The sequence below is a fragment of the Chroicocephalus ridibundus genome, chromosome 2, assembly GCF_963924245.1.
Source record: "Chroicocephalus ridibundus chromosome 2, bChrRid1.1, whole genome shotgun sequence".
NCBI lineage: Eukaryota > Metazoa > Chordata > Aves > Charadriiformes > Laridae > Chroicocephalus > Chroicocephalus ridibundus.
The window spans coordinates 52,645,269-52,667,341 of NC_086285.1; the positions used below are offsets into that span (position 1 = coordinate 52,645,269).

Below are 22,073 nucleotides of genomic sequence, written 5' to 3' on the forward strand. Positions count from 1 at the left end.
TGAAAAATTTGGAGAAAACAGCTGTTCTGAATAAGCATTCTGAGGGGTTTCTTCCTTCACTGTGAGCAACATCTTTGCAGGGATCTCACACTTTATTAGACATCAACAGATCCCTGTGGAATCCTGGGGATTTAAATGGAGACCTAAATCCGCAAGAAGACTATTCTCATTGATCCTACTGTTCACTGGAAAACTCAATAATATATCCCACAGTGCTTATTTCTCTTATGTTTTTATTTTTATTATATTAGGGCTCAACCAGAAGTTTAATGTCGCTGCCATCTCAGACCAAAAAGCACTGCTGGCATTTATTATGTAAACACAAAGAGTAGGCGACATGAATGACTCCCCGGTACATACGAAGTGCATATGAAGGCAGGAAATTTCAGTGGAATTCCTGGCATTTAACGTACACCCTGTTTATGAGCTTGATTTCATGAGCCTCTAGGTCCAATGGATATAGTTTTCAGCAAAAAAGAAGGTGAATAGGAAAGTGCATGAGACACAAATGTGACTGTGAGTCCTTTGCGTGGGAAGCAATGGAATTGAGGGATGTCCTGAAGTGGAGGCTGTTGGGAGAGGTAGGGTCAGCACAGTTAGAGTTAATGGAGAATGCCGGAGTTACTAAATGCTGTCATAGGATAATGGTCTTCTACGGGCATATCAATGTGGAGACATTTGTGGGTAATTCATGTCAAAGCTAGGCAGAGATGTTTGTGTTTGAAGGAGATATTGATCCTCTGGTACTGTAGCAGCATATAATGACTTTATTTCCCTTATATCAATTGATTGAGGCACTATCAATTATTTTATCTGATGGATGTTGGTGCAATAGAGTGACAGTTGCTTGCTATAACATTATTGAGTTGCTTGATGTAACATTATTGATCACTTAAATTGGTTTATACGTGCTCTACATTATAGCCAACCATGGACTGCCACCTATAAAATGTACAATTTTTATTATGAGAACTTTAAAGTAATAATTCTAGGAAAAAGAAACTGTATCTGAATACTTGATTGCAGGAAATGCTTGTGCTTCTGGAACTTCCTCCAGTTGCTTCTATTTCTATGCAGTGGAACATAAAAGGTGAGATTTCACCCTTGCATTCAGTGCAATGCAGAAGAAAGCGTGGATTCCCTTGGGGAAAGAACAGAGTTCAACCTGACTTGCATCCACAGAAAGTTACCGATGTAGGGACACAGGAATGCAACACTCTTGTAAATCTGAACTGCAAAAATGATTGATGGGAGCTCCTGCAAATACAGCAGTAAGCCTGAGCAACACTGGGTAAAGTAAAATCCGGTTTGTCTGGAAGAACTGACCTGCCAGGCGCTCTCCTTTGATGGTGAGGTACTGGTTGAGCCCTATTTAGATTTCAGAGACCTGCCCTCCTGAGGTACAATCCCTCAGGAAGTGGTTCAACCTTTAAAGGAGATAGGAAGTGCAACAGGCATTTTCCTCAGAGGAGTACACCTTCTGGAAACGAGATCTAGAGAGTAGATCTCGTTTATGATGTTTATGATAGATCCTGAATATAGGCAGGGTTTGGTTTTGGGTTTGGTTTTTTTTTTTATGTGGAAGGCATACTTTTGAAAGGCATCTAGGCCAAGTCAACCGATGATAAATAAGATCTTCCCGCAGCTTAAGCTTATGGCTACATATTGACAAATTACCCTCATCAGCTTTTGTATTTTTGTCTTCCTCTCAGACATGGGCAAGGTCAGTTACACACAGCGGTCAGACACTTCTCACATCCTTTATTCTGTCACTGGGTGCTTGTGGGCTCTTGTGATGCTCCCTCCCATCACATCAACCTTCCATTTCCAGAAGAAAATCTGCCCTTTGCCTGTTTAAAAAAACAGTAACACACACCCCCCAGGAAAAAAAAACAAAAAACCAAAAAAAAACCCAAAAAACAAAAAAGCCCCAAAACCAACAAAACCCAATCAAAAGGCCAACATGCTAACAAAAAACCCAACCCAGCAACATTGACTTGCGTATTCTTAAGCAGATGGTGATTTGGTAATTACAAGCCATTCAAAATATTTGTTTTGCATGCTTTTATTCTGTGAAAACAAGCTTCCTCTCCCTGCCCCCTAAATCCTCAAATATTTTTAGTGAAATATCATGGTATTGTTCATATTTAACCATTTGACAACGAACATTTACCACTGTCTGTGTGTTATGTGGATCAATAAAAAGGGCTAGGTGGTTTTTCCTCAGGGAAATCTGCTGTTCATTTTTGTTAATAGAAGAAACAATTCATGGAAAGTTAAAAAGTAAACTTTAATTCTTCCCCTGAAAATAGCATCCTGACCAATTCTGCTTGGGTCATAACCTGGGGTATTCTCAGAAAGTACTCTTTATTCTTTTTTCATGTGTTAATAAGTATATCACTTACTGAGTTTTGGACTGGAAGATTTTTCTATATAGGACTTCATCATTTCTCTGCAGATCACCAGATCATGGAACTTCCCCTGCATCAATTTTAGTGCAACTTTTTCCTCCATGAATACATGAATCCAGAATCTAAGCCTGTGTAATTTGACTTGGATTGCTGCAATTAGTCACACCTATCTAAGAAAGACCTCCAAAAGTACTGTAATAAATGCAGGGCTCAGAATATCTGACTGCTGTCTGTGCAAGAGTGCTTCATCTTCTTTGGACTTTACAAGATACTTAATCAAAACTGAATATGCAGAGAGGGAAAAAGCCGGTACATAAAACAATGTATTAATCCTGTTCTTCAAACACCGTTGCCAAAGACTTCTTGTTACTTGTCTGTTTGAATATATGTACAAGAACAAAGTTTTTGTGTGAATAGTCTCTTTGACTTCAGATATTAGCTCTTCAAATTAATTAGAAGAAATTTTCTCTGGAAATCTTTTCAGAATATACTGTATCGAGCTATGTTAATGCTAGTAGAACTGGAGAAAGTATTTCTCACCTTCCCTTTGCCTTGCATCGTTTTATCATGAAAATGGTTTATTTTGACATTTCAGGTCCCTGACCAGAAACGATCACACATACCATGTGGTATTTCTTTCTGCTAACTGTGTCAAGCAATACTTTACCTTTTTCTCTGAATAATTCTGTTGTTCCTGCTAGAAGAGCAGTATAATTATTTTTTTTTTTTTCCAGTTTCTTAAGCAGGAGGGTTTGACTCATAAAAATGGCTTGTATCCAGTAAATACGCAAATCACTATTTTCTAAAGTGGAGGAAGAAAGATTAAAAAGAAAAAGCAACCAAACACACACATCACCTTCCTCCAACTACTTCCCCTATCCACCCCCATTGAATTCATACCACAAAATGTGTACTTCAACCTCTCTGAGATTTCTTCCTGTTGAATTTTGTGCTTGTTAATAGTGGCTAAGCCCAAATTCTCTCTCATGTGATTTGAGAAGTACCTGGGTTTGTTAAAAAACACCCCTCACTTGTGCCAGTGCTGCACTTCTCAACCAGACCAGCTAGCTGCCGCCTCTGCACGTTTTGTCTGCATGTAACTGAGAAGCTTTTTATTTTGGATGGGATAGGTACCACAACTGTTACTCGTTTTGTGCCTTCAGAGCACTGGTAAAGTTGCTGGTACCAGTACTAATGTGATTCAAGAGCCTGTGAGGAGTACTGTGCTTAGCTTTAGGCGGTGTTCATGCTGAAAAATAATTGCTGTAATCTCTCGGGAGAGGAGCAGGTTCCAGGCCAAGCAGAGAGGCTTGGGATGAGCGTCAGGAGCCCTGCCAGTGCGTTCCAGCTCTGGAAATGGGCACAGAGCAATGGAGACCCAGTGTCTGAAGAAGCACTGATGGCGAGGCCTGATTTATCACTGCAAATTCCTCTGCTTTTACCTATGTCTTCCGGTATTATGAATAGATTAATACTGCTATTTTTAGGGAGTAGAGATTATAATTACGTTCTGCATCCCTGCTTCAATTTCATTTCATCTCATTGAAAGGGAGCTGTTGTGGTCTGGCAGGAAGTTCGTGTTCTGGGGGGTTTTGTAGTTTGTTTTAAATTGTGTGACCTGTATGTCATTTTTGTGGAAGGACCTATTGCCACTCTTGAACTTTATATGTTCTTTGAGAGCTTGCTGTCCTTTTCTACGCATCCTGATAGGATTAATACAATTAAGTAAAAGGCACTGGTAAATATTTAGCTTTTGAACAATATTTGGTCATGTGCATCTCTTTGAAAATAGAAAAAATGAAGAAAGCTCAAGCACAGCTGGTTCTCCATCTCTCTTTGAAGGGACTGTAGCTCCTCTCAGTCAAGTCCAGTAAGAGCTGATTCCAGGATACTGGCAGCTATTTGGTTTTATAATATTCCCCACAGGTAAGATGCTGCTTCATAGATGTTATTCTCAAAGAGGCAAAGTTTGTTAGGAGGCAAGAATTTTTTAGACCAAAGGATACAATGGGGGACAAAGTTTTTACAAAATACTAAGACAAGCTTTTAGCAAAAAGCTGGCCATGTTTTTCTGATTGTATCAGAAACAGAAAGGAAATGCTCTCAAGTATGCAACCTCTTCCTTAAGTCTGGAAGTTGGTTGTTAATCTCTGACAGATACCACTTGGTCTGATACAGTTGTCCACAGTTCTTCATCTGTTTGTATATTAAGACCTCTGACAGCTCTATAAGTGCAGGTTGGAAGATACCACTTTGAGGAGTCAATAATGAGAAAGGCATGCACATACACATTCATTATTTCATGTCATAATGGTGAAGCTTGAGTCATTAATGCCAGGCTCATTCGTATCAACAAGGTGTACCAAACTGCAGGCATACTAATAGAACATCTCTGCTATGACTCACGCAAAATGGGGATCAGAACCATTCATAATCAAAAATGGCCTAGAGGAAATTTCAAAACAATAAATAAACTTCCTTTATGATATAAATAGGTTTTGGTTTTGATTTTTGTCTGTTTTTGTTTTTTTAATCATAGCTAAAATACTTCTCATGGGGACATGGGTGTGTAATAAAATAAAATTTATCACACAGGCATGCATTGGACTGTTCTGCCTCTGGATCAGAGTTAGTTTGCTCACCTCGTATCTCTTATAGAGATGTTTAGATTAAGCAGGTGTTCTTTTGTGCTCTCCTAAAAAAATAAAAAAGTTTCCTATTTCTGGCTTTTTAAGGCTACTTTCCATAAGGTGAAATTTGGCTAACTCGCAGCGTAGGTTGACAAGAGTGTGAGGGCAATTGGAGACCCGTAATGACCCTCAGCAGCAGCATTGTTTGGCAGGGAGAAGGTGAAGGTTTTAGTCAGTGAACAATATATTCACAGCGCAATTAAAGAATCTTATTTCTGGTAGATCCAGCACTAGATAAGGCAGCGGCCATCATTATGCGGTGTGTGGCTGGGGTTAACATTTCCCCGCATTTATGTAATTTAGAGATTTGCTTTAAAAAATAAAGCACCGACTTTCAAAATCTGGTATTTAAATGAGAGGTGTCTATTAAGCCTTTCTGCGGTGATTTATCAGAGAGGTAATCTCCTTAATAGGAAAATCTCAGTCATCTATTCAGTAATACTGAGTAATCTATTTAATAATAAAAACCATTGTGCTTCATTTCTAAAGCCTGTTCTTTTTCTGTTGGTGGGAGTCGAAGGTGGAGTTGACTTTTACACCATCTTGCTGGAGCGATGGAGAGACGGTTTGTTAGAATAGCTGAGTGCTCCTCCTCCCATCAAGGCTGAATTGAATTATGGGTGCCCAGGGCAAAGTTGTTTCAAACATACCGGTAGATTTATCGTGAAAAGTGATACATTATTAGAGCATCTCAACACTCACTCTCAGAGGAAGAAAGAAAATATTAACCCTACTGTATACTCAAGGAAACAGTTTTATGGTATGATTCTTGTGCTGGCAAAAAGAGCTTGGATCAGTTCAGTCCCAGTTGATATATCCTGGTCCATAGCTGATGAGCAAATCTTACTGAACATGATGCTATTTTTGGTCCATCTCTACATTAGTGGCATTGTAGTGGGGGCATGGGCTTTGTTGTAAAAGGCTAAATTTTAGTGTTTACCTGAAATTCTAGCTACTTTGGCTGAGAGCAGAACAAAGATTTCTAAAAATAGGAAATCTTTATATATTGACAGTTCAAAGATGAGCATGTGAGGAAAGCAGCTGAAGAAAAAGTAACAATGCAATATTTGTAATAGTTATGAAACTGTTGGTTTGTATGTATGTATATGTTTGTATGAGTGCAGGACACATTCCTCAGTTTACTTTCTCATTTTGTGCATTTATAAGTGTAAGCAATTGTAATTCATTAAGACAGCCATGTCATAATGATGGTTGAAATATTTTGTATTGTCTCTGAGTTCTCTAATGCTTGCTCTGGCTGGTGATGTAACACCATCATTAGTGCAATTTAGTTTCCGGTAAAGAATTGCAAAGTTTTAAGTAAAAAGGATTTCTGGCATTGTGTAGAATGAGTAACTTCTGTTTCTTGAAAGGTAGAATTTTTTCATTTATACCTGTATAGTCAGTAAATTTTCTTACTGAATATTCAGTAAATCAACATTAGTCAAATTAAGGTAGAAAAAAATGAATGCAGCAGTTCCATAATAGCCGGTCACTAAAGAGTAGCTAGTTTAGGCTTAATGATGTAAATGCAGAAAACAGCACTACTGCAGAACTGAAAATGAAGGGTTAGAACTGGATCATTGCAGATAGCCACATTGTATATTCCCGTTCATGGATTTATTGAACTATATCCCTATACTAATTACTGCTCCTTTCATGCATGTGAAGGTTGGAAACCTTTTAATTTACAGCCTGAATATATTCAGAATTATTTTGAACCTGTTTTTTTCTTTGTGCCAACTTTGTTCTTTATTTAATAGCTCTCCTCTTTCTGTTTCTTTCTTCTCCCCCGTGTATTTATATTACTTCATTTCAGCCTTCATCCTGCTAGATTAAATCAGCAAAGTAATTTCAGTCCGTTCCAATACCTTTCTCCATTCGCTGACCATTTTAGGAGCCCTTCTTTCCTTGCACTTTGTTCTTACTTAAGTCCCATATCTTGCGTATGGGTGACCAGAATTGCAGGCGTTGTTCCAGTTTGTGTACTGCTGGTGCCTTGTAGTGTTACTACCTGTGGTAGAAGTTTCTCACCGACTGTGTTTATTGTTGCTTTTACTGTTTGGTTTTTGGATTTTTTTTACTGTTACAGGATTACTGTTGCTTTTCTTGTGACTTTTGTCACAGTGATGGCCCTGTATATAAGGTGTCTTTTTCTCTGCTGTTTTTTTGTAACTGGTGAGTCTCAGATTAAAGCAGAAATCTTTTTTATTACTCAAAATCTTTCACACTATTCAGTGTCATACCATACTGAATTCTTGGAGTCTCAAAGGTCCTTCTTTTATGACACTCTGATCTTTCCTTAGGATACCATCAGCAATGCCACCAGTTTCGGGCTCCAGCAAATTTGTGGAGGTACTCCTAGATTTTGTGCCAACATCTTTAATGGAAATCCAGAGTCCAAGACTCACTTCTGAGAAATTCGAGTAGTACTACTCTTAGCTTGATATCTCCCCTTTCCTTTTCGTCATTTCCATATGTGGACAGTGTCTTACCCACCTCACCGATTCTTGTATCAAATCCCATTTTCTCCAAATGAATTACTGATTCTCTGTCTGGCGCACAGTGTTATATCAAAATACTTTTCTTAAAACAAGTCAGATGCAGGAGAACTAATCTGTCTGCTGTGCAGATAAAGTCCACCACGTTTCACCATGAGAAACAATAGTTATTTTGTCAAGGAAGATTAGATGAATCAGATTTGATTCCTCCTTGGTAAGCCTGTGCAATATTTATTCTGGTCTCTATTTGCCTCAGTATGTTTTCACTAGTTTTCCTTCGAAATCTGTTCTGAAGCTTTGCCTGCTTTTAAGAACAGCCCTGACAATAACCAATTTCACCTTTCCCTCCTCCCTTTTTTAAGTGTAAGCCTTGCGTTTGCTTTCGTATTCACTGTACACGATGAATTTATTAAAAATCTGCCTTACTTGCAAGGCCACGTATAGGACAGAGGGGGAAGACTTCATGAGATGGCGAAGGAAGTGCCCTTTACGATGAAGGAAAGGGGATCATTTCAAAAAGGAGATGTTTACTGTAAAGCCCATTCTCTTGCAGATTTTACAGAATTACGTTTGGCACATAACTGGGGTACCTTCATGTGGGTAGCTGTGAAAAGTTTCTTTAAGGCGTAAAGCCTTTGTGAAAGCATGAAGGACCTCTGGCTATTTACATGTTTAAACACCAAAAGCATCAACTGGGGGCCGAACTGTCGGTGTGACAAGAGCAAGGCCCTTTGCTGCCCAGGCTCCGGGCCCAGGGGCTGCCAGGCCAGGCATCATGGTGGGGGTTCAGTGCAGGGACCCGTCATCACCCTGGTCGCTTTATGTCCCAACCCAGGTGTCTGCACTGCTGCTCCTGGGAGGTGGCAGAAGTCCCTCCTCCGCTTTGGGCCCAGCTTCAGCTGGGCTCCCACTTCTGCTGTCATAAACCCTCTGATAGTTTGAACTGACATCTTAAAAACCTTGACTGTGCGGGCTTTACTGTCAAAAGAAGTTTCCCTCATGTCTTTCAGGCATGAGAAGGACAAAAAAGAAGTCTGTAAGCTTTAGCTGCCTGTTAAATCTACTACAGAACCCCAGTGCACGGAGGTGCTGGCCTTCTCATTTCTTGCTGATGAATTTTAATCTACCGTAAGAAAGTTTCTACTACTTTTCTCAAGTTTAAATGAGAAGGGGTTGACATTTATTTTTCTCATAAAGCCAATCCAGTGCTTCTTTTGCCTTAGTGACTTTGAAACCAACATTTCTGGTCTGTCCTATTGATGATGGAGAAATTTAGCTATTCCTCCAAAAAAGCATGTGAAATCTCAATTGTTTCCTGTTGGTTTGTTTGGAAATGTTATTTCTGTAACTTGTCACAGTAGACTGGGAAGCACTTTCCTTTTCCAGATGTATTACTTCAGAATTTCAAAATAGATGTAAATAACCTGTACATACAGATGTCATAGCTGATCAGATTCAATCAAGAGAGAACTGAAGAATGCTTTCTGAGGGCATTATGGTATTTTTTTCAAATGAATTTATATTGTTTAGCTTGTGTTATGAGCCAGTTTATTTTAACAAAAGCAAGGCTAGTACACTTGGCCCTACGCAATGTCTCTTAAGACATGGCTGGCATAATGCTTTGTAAAAAAACAGCCAAGCAATCATCCTAAATTTTGAGAACTAATTTTAAACTGAAATGCAGAAGCAAAAAGGGGTCTTGTCTGAGCTGACTTTCATTTTTCTTGTCTGAAATTGCTAAGTGTCTACAATAGGAGTAATAGGAGAGAATTTCTAAGCAGGGTAGTGGCTTTTTCAAATACAGCCGTAGTCCAACAGAGACATTTCAGCTGAAGGGGTTTGCCTGCTTTTTTTTTTTTTTGGTTCTGAGGAATCATAATTTTCACATTGATAGGTTGCTATTCTGTGATCCTTTATGCATACAGACATATTTCTGGAGTGAGTAATAATACACTTGGGAAAATAAGACCCTCAAGGAAAAATTAAGACAATTACTCATGGTCAGGGTGGAATAAAGTGATAGAAATGATATAACTGTCTTCAGGAACCTCAAGGCATGATGTAAAAATTACTTTATTCAGTTCTCGTAGTCAACAAGGACAGAACAAATAATGGATTTACAATACAAAAGAGAAAATGTATATCAGATAACAATGACAACAACAAAGCCAGAGACTAGATAAGTAATGGAACGAGCTACAAGGGAATACTGTGCAGTTATTAACACCAGAGACATTATAGTTTAGGCTAAATTTCCTCCTTATTGTCCTGATTCTGATAGTTTATGAAGATCTGACCTCAGCAAGTCTTCATGTGTTTTCTGGGCCTCTTTCCTCTCCTAGTCTCCCACATGTTCACTTAATTTATACTCAAGGGCTTTTCACATGAAGCGTCATGAGGTGATTCTCTAAGCTTCTTTATAATCTAAAAGGTTTGGCGTTATAATGAATTATGTCTCTTAATATACAATGCAAATGCACTATGATATAGAGCAGGAATTAATTTTAAAATGTTTTTTTTGCATTCTCTAAAATACTTTTAAGCAGGAGATCCATTTCTCAGACTAAAATACAATGTTTTAGCATTTCGGTGGTGTTTTTTTTTTTTTTACAGTGGTGTAACTGAAATGCTGGTTTAATGTTTCAGCCTATAAAGAAGAGTAATAAAATAAAGTAGGGAAATATTACAGCCTACTTAAACATTTCTAAAGCATAACTTTTGATGACAGCACTTTTACCTGTCTGAAGCGATGCTCTGGCAACTGTAGCATCAAACAGTTGAGTTTGCAGTAGTGAGTGAAGTGAAAAAACTCCACTGGAGCAGCTTACGAGCTGAATGTGCCACTTGGAAGTGTGTTGTATAAATAGCTTCTCTTGTTAAGCCTGTGGTCTAATTAACTTGATTTTCTGCCTACCTTTCAAGAGGTTAAGTTTGACATCTGAAGAGTTAGTGTTAACTAATGTCCTTGTAGAGATTGATTACTGTTCACAAAGCCATTTGAAGATGCTTGGCACTTACGCAGTGCAGTACAGTACAGTGATGATCTCAGATAAATACACTAACAAGCACTGAGGTTCATTGTTTCCGGAGCAGCTTGCACCCTACCACATCACTGTTTTCCTTTTTTTGTGAGTAGCAATTACTCACTTTGGTCTATGCTAAAAGAGTATGCTTCAGCAGTTTTATTTTTGTTCTGCCAGTCTGACTTTGGGAGTCTAGCCCAGATAGTTAAAAACATAATTTACAGATTAAGACAATTTGTAGGGGGACAAAGCCATTTATTGGGAGCTGTGGTTAGATAACTAAGGTGCAGTTTTCACAGTGAGTTAATGACCTTCACCTCAGCAAGTCCAACTGTGTTCCAATAGCGATTGAGTTCACAAGGAGAGGGAAGATTTGCATTTCACCACAGATCACTAGATTGTCGCTGCCTCGCTTAGTGCTGCTGGTTGCCAATGGCAGACCAAGAACGGAATAGAAGGTGGGCTATAGACATGCTAGGGTGTTGCCAGCCTGGGGTGTATTGCACCGGATTTTACCCTTGCAAACTTGTATCCAGTGGCTGATTTCTTCTTTCTCATGTTTTACTTTCACAAAGAGGGTGAAAAAAAAGTTATTTGGCAATTTGGCGCATATATGTATAAATACGCATATTTTAAAGGAGGTACACAGTTTGTAGGGATGCAGAAGGGGAGGGAGAAGAGGTGTTATTGCAAAGGCGGGTTGTCCTAAGAGCTGTAGTAGTGGTGGTACCGCACATATTTTCAGAGAAATTAAGGAGAGCTAGGTGTGCATCTCCTGGTTCTTGAGCAAGCAATGTAGTTTCGGCACAGTTCAGAACCAGTTCTGACGTAAAAGATGCTCTGCCATCACTCTAGGATATGTGATACAGTGAATTCCTTCACCTTAATAAGAGGCAGTAATTATTTTAATTTATATTGATGTCATCTTTCCCTGTGTCTCATTCTGTTACTTTGGCATTTTGAGTATATCCGGGATTGATTCAAAGGAAGTGGTTGAATTTAGAGTGCTTTTGTTCTGTTGCCTTTTTCGCGATGGCAGAGGAGCTAGCGTAAGTTTAGCTGCGTCACTCACCTTCTAGATAACTGGTCATTTGTCCTCCCAGCTTCTGCGCTTCAGGACCTAGCCTGACTGCTTAGGCAGAGGTTATCAGGCAGCCAGCCTGTCTCGTACCCCACCATGGGCATATTGAAGGTGGCCTAACAGCCTGTCACAAATGTGCACCAAAGGAGGCATCTCATATACGGAGGCCTCTGATGGTAAGTACAGAGTGTTTGTGGCTGTTCTGTGCCAAGTCTGCGTGGGTAATTTGGTTGTAACCTTTTTTTCTAATAGGGGAATCGCTTGGTACCAGGAAAAAGATTATTTTCCTTCCTGCCTTGACTGCTGGTTTGTTGGCTTCTGCACCTGCTCATTTGTTTTTCTTCCTTGCAGTTCTCCTGCTGTTGCTCACTTGTAAGATCAAATACCCCAAAAAAAAAAAAGTTTTTTGCACTATTTATCTTACGCAATAATTTCTTTTCACTATAATTTTAAACATCTGATTTTAATGAGGAGATCCGTGTGAGGAAAGGGGGAATCAGCTGCTTAGTTTGCAAGGGGGGACCTAAAAAATCTGTAGACTTCCTAGGTTACTGTTTGCAGTATTTTTCCTGCAGGTTTTCATAGGCTCCTTTAAGTTTTGCTTACAGATGGAGCCCTAGCCAGCCTATTTAAAGCAGAATTAATTTTCAATGACAGCTCCTCTCTTGTGAATCGAAACAGCATGGTCTATATTTCAAATGGTAACCAGAGTATATTCTTGATGAAGAAGGTCTTGTATCAAGAAGGTATTGAATCAAGTATATTCTTGGTTCACAGAAGGTCTTTGGAGAGAGGCATGAGCTGTAACCTGTAATGCAGTCTATGTAACTTCCCAATAAAGAAAATGGGTAATTAGAGGTAAGAGTGTGCTTTTTAGCAAGAATCCCTTCAGGAGGAGAAGCAATAAGATGGTGCTGTCTAAAACAGTCAGAATAAGAAGTGAAAAGTCAGCAATCCTGCCATGAAAGGCAGTTTCTCGGTGTGCTGCTCATGGGAGGGGACATCGAGGAGATGCACAAGTAAAGGCAGAGCCAAGTGCCCACTTCTTCTGCACCCGGGAACTTCTGACTCCAGCACTCAGTGTTCTGGGTCTGCAGTGCTGCAACAGTTAATAGAAGATGTGCCAGAGTATAGCATTTAGCAATAAACTTTGCCAACGGGTGTTGCAGGGCTAAAAAGAGTGGTTATGCAGTGTAAGTGGTGGCCTTTATGCTGCTCTTTATAAATGCTGAGAATATCTACCTCCCCCATTGCTACTGTCATTCTTCCTGATTTGTCTGGAGATACAGTTAAGGCGAGTTTCTCTGCGGGCTTAGGAGAGAAAGCATGCAACAGGGAAGGGACAAGGGTATCAATGTGTAACAGATGTGATAAGGTGTTCCCCTTGATAGCTCTGAGCTTTGCTGGCCTCCTGTCAATGCCACTCTCTGTCAGTCGGACTTCAAGGAGACAGACAGTCTGTGGGCTTAGAAATTGTCAGAAATGCTTTTTTTATATGTTTGTTGGTTTTTTTTTTTAAGCTTTCATGTAGCCGTCATTGCTTTGTGTGCTTTGCAAAGTGTCAGGAACCTGACAGAGCAGCAGTGTTATCTTCTGTAAGAAGATTTTGCATAGTATGTTTACTTATTAAACATGCTTCTGTAGATTCTGCTTTATATGTGTAATTCCTTCTTGTTCTGTATGTGTACTAGAAGTGACCATAAAGACTTCATAGCCCCTAAGCAAATTTATCATGTTAATCGATTAACTTTCTGATGATCCTAAAGGTATTTTCCAACCTAAATGAGTCTATGATTCTATATTGTTATTCAAGGATACTGTAAATATGCCAGAGCATAATTGCAGATCTCTGTCTTTTTTTTTTTTTTTTTTTTTTCCACAAAATACATTCCTTTTTGGTATGACAAATACAAGCCCTTGTTTTTTCATACCATTTCCCCTCTTAAGTTTTCTCCTAGAAGTGCGACGAATTCGAATGAAATGCTCCCTCACCTCTGAAAATGATACTCCAATTTATCCATCAGGTTTTAAAATTGCATTTTCTTATTGTTATTGATCACTGCTTTTTTTTTTTTTTTTTTTTAATACTGGGAGTAGTGGAGGAGTGAAGAGGGAAGCAGAGTACTTTCCTGTTTGCCCAACGGCGTGCAGTGACACATTGTAGAGGCAGTTCAGAGTTATTCCTATCTGGCACCTGTTTTATCACAAATAAAAATAGGCTGCATTTGAAAGAGATGGGGAGCCCTTATCAGCACGATGCTGACTCTTTGTAATCTTTCTCATCTCCTGGTTGCATGTAAGAGCCTTTTTAGTAACTGTCCTCTCTGCACCTTGGCTTTCTGTTTGTATTTCCAAACCACAATGTTCAGTCTTCAAGTCCATTCTAAGTAGCAGAGGTGCAGTAAAGTCTCCGTATTTACTGAGAGTTGCAAAAGGAGTTACCTTTACAAAGTCAGCCTGCTTACGTGGATGCTGCCGGCTTCGTTGTTTTCTTTCAGTTCACCATCAGCTCTGGACGTGGCAGGGTAAGTCTGCCCAGATATTGCTCTTCATCTGCATCCTTATGGACGTAGCACAGATGCCACCTCTGGAACTGCTGGATCTGTTGGTAGTGATGAGTGCGAGACTTTATTGATTTGTTCTGCTATACTCGGGGTTCTTCTTCCACCACTTTTATTTGGAACAATGAGAAAGGAGGATTTTTACATAGTGGCTCCTTATCTAATGATATATTAGGGTGGGGAGGTGTCTTTCTGACACAGCAGCCGTCGCCTTCAAGGCAAATCTTGGTAAGTTAGTGAAGAGCTTGGGGCTGCGTGTGCCGTAAACATTATAGTCCTGCCTGTTTCGTCAGGCTTGAGGCTTCGTGGAAGCCTTGTTTTTCATTGCGTAGTGAAATTTATTCTCAGCCTCAAAAAAGGAAAGCTTGCAAACTGCAGGAAGCCTTTAATGTGTACTTTTCTTCCAGTTTTCCTCTATAGCTTTCCTAATGAGAAGTCTCATTGGTTCAGAGAAGTGCTGTTGCCTTATGTCTTTATGAGGAGTTTGATTTGGTAGTTTTCTGCATATTTAGTAGTTTCATATTGTTTCTATTCCAACTAGATATGTGATCGGGTAAGGTAAGTTGTTGAAGGTCTCTTGTAGCCATACATTGCTGAGTAATTTTGGTGCTCTGGAAATGCTACATACCATGTTAAAGAGGGGGCATTTTTGCCCTACTTTACATGATCAGCTCATTGCTTTCCCAAGTGATTGTGTGCATGCTATTTTGGGGCTGAAATTTTGGATTTGGATTCATTCCTGAGATCCTTGTCTGGGATGACATTTTCTGAGACACGCACGCACATGCCCACACCCCTGGGGAAACCTGCGGCACATCTTGCACGGTTCAGTGGTGTGGCGTGCTTCCTTATCCCCTTTTTGTTTCAAAGCAGGCGAAACAAAACCCTCACATAGTTCACCCAGATTTGGAATTTAACAAAAAAAGCAGCTTAGCGTTTTGCATTATTTTGCTGTGTCTTGAAGCTTAGTTGCTTGTATCTTACTCTCTCGATCAAAGTAAAAAGGATGAGTGGCTTTTGTTCTAATACCGGTTGAGCCTTCTACACAGTACTGTTCCCTAGGAAAGAAAATTGGCAGCAATATTATTGCTTCATTACTGCGCTGCCATTGCTAGTGACCTTCCTTGCCTTAAATTACACTGTTTCCCTATCATGTGCCAGATGATAGCCAAAGGTTTTCTCTCAAATTATTGCCAGCAGACTACAGGAATCAGTGGTGTAGATAACTTGGCAATTGCTGTATTTCTGCAGTACTAGGTGTGCTTTTTCTTACGTATCCTATGTGTTACTGAAAGAATTTTTGATTGCGTATATAAAAATGATCATGGCAGTAGTTATTTTTACTGTATCGCATCTTCAGGGAGAAGCAGAAATTACAGTGCTGCTTCTCCTGAGAGCTGGTGAGAATTAGTTGCTCTTTGGTCGTCTTCTGCTATTGGCAAATAATAATCCCAGAGGAGGCCGTGCCAAGTAGAGATGATATTTCCAAGGTCCGTAATGCACCCTTCATTTGTGGATCTTGCTGCACTTCAGAAAGTGCAATGGATCTTTCCACCCACCTCCTCTCTGATCAAATATTATCATCTCCATTCTGCGAAATTGGGGAAAACAGCAGAGGGGATAAATGACTCACCCAGAATTAAGCAGCAGCTCAGTAATAGGAAACGCAGATCTCTCTGGAGATTAGATCGCATGGATCCCAGGTACCTTTCAGACCGGGAGATGTTTTCAAACCCTTCTCTCCCTGGGACTTTGTGAACCCGAAGGGCTCTGCATCACTGCTTCCGTCATCTCAAAATTGTGCCGATGCAATTTCAGGATGCTTTTCTTGAGTTCCATGGTGCACAGGATCCGTTAATACCACCCCCAGCACAGAGGCTTACTCCTCACCACAGGTGTCTGTCTGTCCCCTTATGTGTGACAGCATTAACACCAGGTGTCCATATTTATGTGGCTGACTGAATAATTTGATTGATTTGAGCTGTCTCCCTGCTCTTGAAATATTTGAGAATACACAGCAATGTTACCACTTCTATTTATTATCTACTTAATCAAATCTAGTTGTATTTTGTAGACTGGTTGTACGGGCCTGACATCCATGAACGAGGTGCCTCATTTGTCATTAGCAAATTGTCTTTGATATGCATTCCCAATGTGATGGGTCTAAGCCTTAAACTTACAGAAAAAAATGATAGTTTAAATCACCTCATCTTGTCTCCCTGTAGCATCATGAATGAATTTTGAAAATAATGGGTTGGGCAGTTCCTAATTTCAAATGTTCCTCTTGATGATAGGTTTGGCTGTTTATTTATTTTCACACCAGTACAGCCTTTTTCATTTCTTGCGTTAAAGTACTTCACAGTGGAGGTCTGAATGACCATACGCCATTTTAAAGATGTGGTGGGGGATGAGTCTCTAGCATCAGCATAGCAGTTTAGCAGAGTCAGGAAGAAAAGAGAGGTTTCGTTAAGATCAAGGGCAGTACCTTGCCTAGAGAGTTGTATTACTGTGTCTCTGTCTGCTGTTGTAGCTTTGGGGGGAGGCAGAGGTTATCTCTGTGTTACTTCCAAGTATTGCACAAAAGAAATTCTAAGATAAAAAAAAGTATTCTTTTTTTTTCTCCCTTTCCAAGTGGAAAAGAGTTATGGATACCTACACATAGCCTACTTTTTAAGGCAGGGGAAAGATGTACTCATCACTTCCAGCTATCAGCCAGCTTCTGTTGAACTGGTGGCCTTTTGTTCATACTGGTTTGGACAGTAAGGTAACACACCAGCCTGGTGTCTGGTCTGGTGCACTTGTCCTTTCCCGGAGCCTGTCTTGCATGCAGAAATCCCTATTGTCTGTATTCAGTTTGCCACGGCAACTTTGAAATTTAAATTTCTGCTGTACTTCAAGTCAAACATAATCATGTAATCGGTGCCCTTCCAAGACAGGCTTATGCGAATATGCAAATACCTAACTGTTCTCAACACAGCTGGAAGAAGCTTGGCCCTGATGGTGTTGTTTCTCATGGGAAAACACATTTAGAGATGGGGTAAAAAAATGAATGTGTAACTCTTTCCTTCTTTCTCAATTTGTTTTCTTTTTCCTGTTGTTTTCTACTAATCCACAGAGGAACACCATAACATATCAAATCCATTTACTGCTCGAACAGGCCGGGGTGCTTGTATGTCTTTGTTGTAATTTAGGAAATGAATTGACAGACGGAATTGTGTTGTGTAGATGCTAAAAATATACACCGAAGGAACCGTGTAAACTCCCAGGTAGATATTATCTCTTTTTTTGCCAGTGCAATTTATGATGAAAAATGAACTAAGCTTCTTCCTCAAAGTCACAGCTATAGATCAGATAGAAGCTCGAAGGAGTACTTGAATCCTGAGAGGTGGCACATTGATCTGCAGCTCCAAGAACTGTGCGAAGAAAGGAAAATCAACAAGATCTTCCCCTAATTTATGTACCCCAGACATCTGTGACTTGCCTTTCGTAGGTGATCTCACAGAGGTGTAATTAAAACTTGATGATGTTATTAAATAATCATGATGATTTGTGTCCCTGCGTTGCAGCCGCGTGTGTGTTTTGTGTGGTTATAAATCTGGTTAGTCCCTGCTCGTGAAAATGAAGGTTAGAGAGTGCCGGACCTAAGGGCAAGAATTTTATGCACAGTTCTTAGGTAGAAAATCTCCAAACGATTCTAACACCTAACTTCTGTTTCAGTTCACAACTAGTCAAATTGCAAGTTAGTGAAAAAATAAATCCAAGAAGCTTTTCATTAGTAAAACTCGGCAGCCTCTAAATTTGCCCACTCTGCAGAGACACAGGCACTGCTCCGATATTGGAGATGCTGACTTGAGGCTGGAGAGAGTGGGGTTAAGACTCAGTCTTACTCTGGTCTGGAAGCCACTAGTAACACAGTATTGCCTTTTCCTACACCCTCATCTTACCTGTCAAAAGGAGAAAGAATGTACTGGGACGAGGGTTGTCTTTCATTGGATATTTAAACACTCTGAGCAGAACATAGACGTGACCTGAGCTGCAGCCTGTAGGTACGCTATGGTGTAAACACTGCTGATATGCATCTCTGTGATTTTTCCATTGAATTATATTATTTTGGATAAGATTTTCAAGACATACAAAAAGCTACCTTTGAAGTTGAGTGTGGATTTTTTTTTCTCTACTGTCTGGCTGCTGGTGGGAATTTTGAGGAAGTTGTTTATCATTTGGTTTTGAATTTTTCTTAGGATTTGTTCTGTGCTTTAAGATATTGATCCTGCTTTCTAACAGGCCTAACTTTCTCCATTTATATCAATAACCATGATTTTTACTCCTTCATTTTCAGACTGAAAAAGCATAAAACACAGTGTGTTTCTTACTTTATAAAAAACAAGGGGGGAGAAGGTGGCAGCTCTGATTCTGCATGCAGAACAGTCGACATAGTCGATAGAGTTTGGGGCTGATTATCATAGCATGATAATCAGTAGCATGAGTTAGAACCGATGATCAAGTTTCTGAGAATCCCTAGGCTTTCCATTAATTTTGATTTATTGATTTTTATGAGCAGGAGCAGCGATAAGCTCAGGCTCTGAGGAGGATCAGAAAGGCCAGTGCGTGTTGAGGGTTATTGCCTTGTTTCGTGCTGTGATTTATACAGCGAAGGTACTGGCTGCATTCTTCTGCTTGGTGTTATTTTATTTCTTTTCATCATTATAGTATTTCATGACTTAAAGACAGGTGCCCTCTGAGAATCCGTTCTGTTGTGTCTCTGACATTATTACAGGCTGAAGGTCCGATTATTGGAAGTGCTGGGCTCTTGCAGCTCCAATGGAATGAATGGAAGCTGAAGGTGCTCTGAAAATCATGCCTGAGGCATTTTATTCTTTTAAAGGAATTGAGTCGTGCCTCATAAATATAGCTCTCTGTTTTGACTAATTCCCCCTTGACTACACATCCTTTGAAGTAAATGGAGTTTATTTGATTAGAATGAAACCTGTGCTCCAAAATTAACTCTCATCCTCGCTACAGAGCTGAGGAATTGATTAGATCTTAATAAATCTGATGTTAAAATTAAGCTTCAAATTTACAATTAAGCTTCAGAGTTCTGCTTTATAATTGGAATACTGCATGTTGGGAAAGAGCAGAAACCCTTTTTCTTTGAGGGTTCAGGTGATTCTAAGCGTAACTCCTGTTCCTATGGCAGAGGTACTGGTGCAGCAGAGGGAACTAAACACGCTGAAGGGGCAGTTTTGCAGCTAGAAAAGGTACCGGGACCAAGCGTTTGCAGCTGATGCAGGGAATCATCTTTCTTGAGCCATTCACGTTCTCCTGCAAAGAGTCTTAATTCTAATTTCTGCAGTTCCACTGAGAGAAAGCAGCTGTCAGGCAGCGATCCAGCCTCAGGAAAAGGGTGATTTATCCCAATGCTCTATAATTCCGCTGTTCTTGCAGAGGAGGAAGCTTGCCTAAGCAGTGCCCGTTTGATCCTGAACTAAGGCAAGATGCTGCTGTATAGGCATGTGCTGGAAAAGTCGAAAGAACCACTCATGCGGAGGTGAAAGCTGAAGCTGAGAGATTTGGAGACTGGATATATGAAGAAAGGCTTAGTCAACTTGACTTTTTTTGTTAGTTTTTTAAGGACATAAATACATGACCTACTGAGGTGACCCTGCAAGTCATGGCAGGGATCAAGGATCCTTTTCAGTCCTTGGCTAAATGCCCTTCTGTCCCCAGTTTGCTCAGATGTGCCCAGAGGTCAGCATTGCTCCAGCCCTTAGTTTTTGAAAATCCGTTCTTCGCTCAAGGAGATTCACAGCAGTCTCGCGAAACTGTACTTTTCCTTTTTGAGAACATCATTATAGTATTTTTTTTTCCTTCCTGAAAGCCAGTATTTGATTAAAAGAAGGGAAGTTTGGGTTTGGTTTGTTGTTGTTTTTTTTCCCCCCATCTCAGAGAAGGGATAGATGACAGAAGATCCATTTCTCTTATTTCCAGTTATTTTCAAAGAACAAATTTAATCAGTTACATTCTCGGCTATATATCTGTCTAGATTTCTCCGGTTACCTCTGTGGTATATCCGTGTGCAATACGGTAGATCATTTGCTGTGTCAGCAGACCTTCACATTTCAGTGTGTACATTGATCTAATACGGTTTGGTGACTGATGGGGTTTGGTGTTTGGTTCTCAGCAAGCAATATGGTACATGCTGTTAGCAGTGGGGAAGGCTGTTGTTTTGATGAGGAGGCTTGTGCTTCTTCCCGCCGTCTCTCTGTCCCGGCCTGAACAGCAAAACTTGGCACAAACAAAAGACCCATTGAGAGAATATTCAGGCAAACAGGTAGTTGCTTCCTCTTGTTCTTGCTTCGCATCTCCTGCAGGCAGGCTCTATACTGTGTTTCATTGTCTTTAAGACTGTAGACCAAGGCTGGCTTTTCGGGATGATGTTTTGACATCGTTTGCCACTAGAACTGGGGTTCCCCTCAATTACAGTGTTTTCTCAGATTTTGTGGCTGATTTTATTGTATGTTTATTTTTTGAAGCTTCTGCCTGTACATGTTTTATTCTACCCCCTCCTTGTTTTTCTGTTTTTAGCCAGTGAGACCTGCAACGATTTCCATCCCATGTTCTTCACCCATGACAGATCGTTTGAGGAGTTCTTCTGTATCTGCATTCAGCTGTTGAACAAGACATGGAAGGAAATGAGGGCAACGTCAGAGGACTTTAACAAGGCAAGAAAAAGGGTGGGGTGGGAATAACTGGGCAGGATGGTGAAACAAGGCCATATATTCCTTCCTAGAGGCACACAGTTTTACTCATCCACCCTCTGCTGAATGCTGTGGAGTTTCATCTCTTCTGATTCTTTGCACATCAGAGCGCCAGCATTTAGAAAGTGGGGGTAGGGGATGGGAGGTGTAAGGGACGTTCATATACCTTTTTCAATCTTGTTGCACTGCAGACTGTGAAACTAAAAACCTGGCTTGAGGGGAAATTCTGCCTTTTTATGTTAGCAATATTATGCTGAAGTGCTGCAGCCTCCAAGGTTGTAAATAATGCAAAAAGAGTACTGCAGTGATAATTCTGTGCATCCCTTTCATTTCATATGAGCACTAAAGTGATAAAATATTCAGAAGTGGACACAATCCTGACAAAGTGCTGTGCAGTTTAGCTCAATAATGCAAAAAACCCAAGCTAACCAAACAAAAAAATCCACAAAACCCACCCCTCGGTATTGCACCCTTTTTGTTGTAAGATGGAATTCTGAAAGTTTCAGCTAATCTCCTGACTATCAGTAAAGCTATGGAGAACAGGGCTATCTGTCTTAATAGTCCCTAGGCATCCTATTTTATCTGTCTAATTTACCATAAGGCTGAACAATATCTTTGGCATTTTGTAAGAATGACAAACTCATGCTTTTGTAGCCAGCTGGCATCCTTATCTTTGTTGGGATCCTTTAACTGGATCTTGAGCCTCTCCCTGAGACTACATGTTGGTTACAGAGCTGTTGCCTGAGAATTAAAAGTGAGACTGCTGTACTGTGTCAGCACGTGCCATACAAGTGCTCTGAAGTCATCTGGCTCAAGTGTCATGTGAGATCTAGTAAGAATCACAGAATCACAGAATGGTAGGGGTTGGAAGGGACCTTTGGAGATCACCTAGTCCAACCCCCTGCCAGAGTAGGGTCACCTAGAGTGAGTTGGACAGGAACTCATCAAAGCGAGTTTTTAATATGTCCAGAGAAGGAGATTCCCCAACCTCTCTGGTTGTGGCAGCCTGTTCCAGTGCTCTGTCGCCCTCAAAGTGAAGAAGTTTTTC

At 40.2% G+C, this 22,073-nt stretch overlaps 1 protein-coding gene across 3 annotated transcripts in view; it reads left to right on the plus strand.

Moving 5' to 3' along the window:
• The window catches only part of ELMO1 (engulfment and cell motility 1), a 311,581-nt gene that overhangs the window by 184,028 nt on the left and 105,480 nt on the right, over positions 1 to 22,073 (plus strand). For all 3 annotated transcript variants that reach the window (XM_063325494.1, XM_063325495.1, XM_063325496.1), the window contains one exon: positions 20,853 to 20,989. In XM_063325494.1, the coding sequence (XP_063181564.1) occupies positions 20,853 to 20,989 (137 nt within the window). The remainder of the gene's footprint in view (positions 1 to 20,852; positions 20,990 to 22,073) is intronic.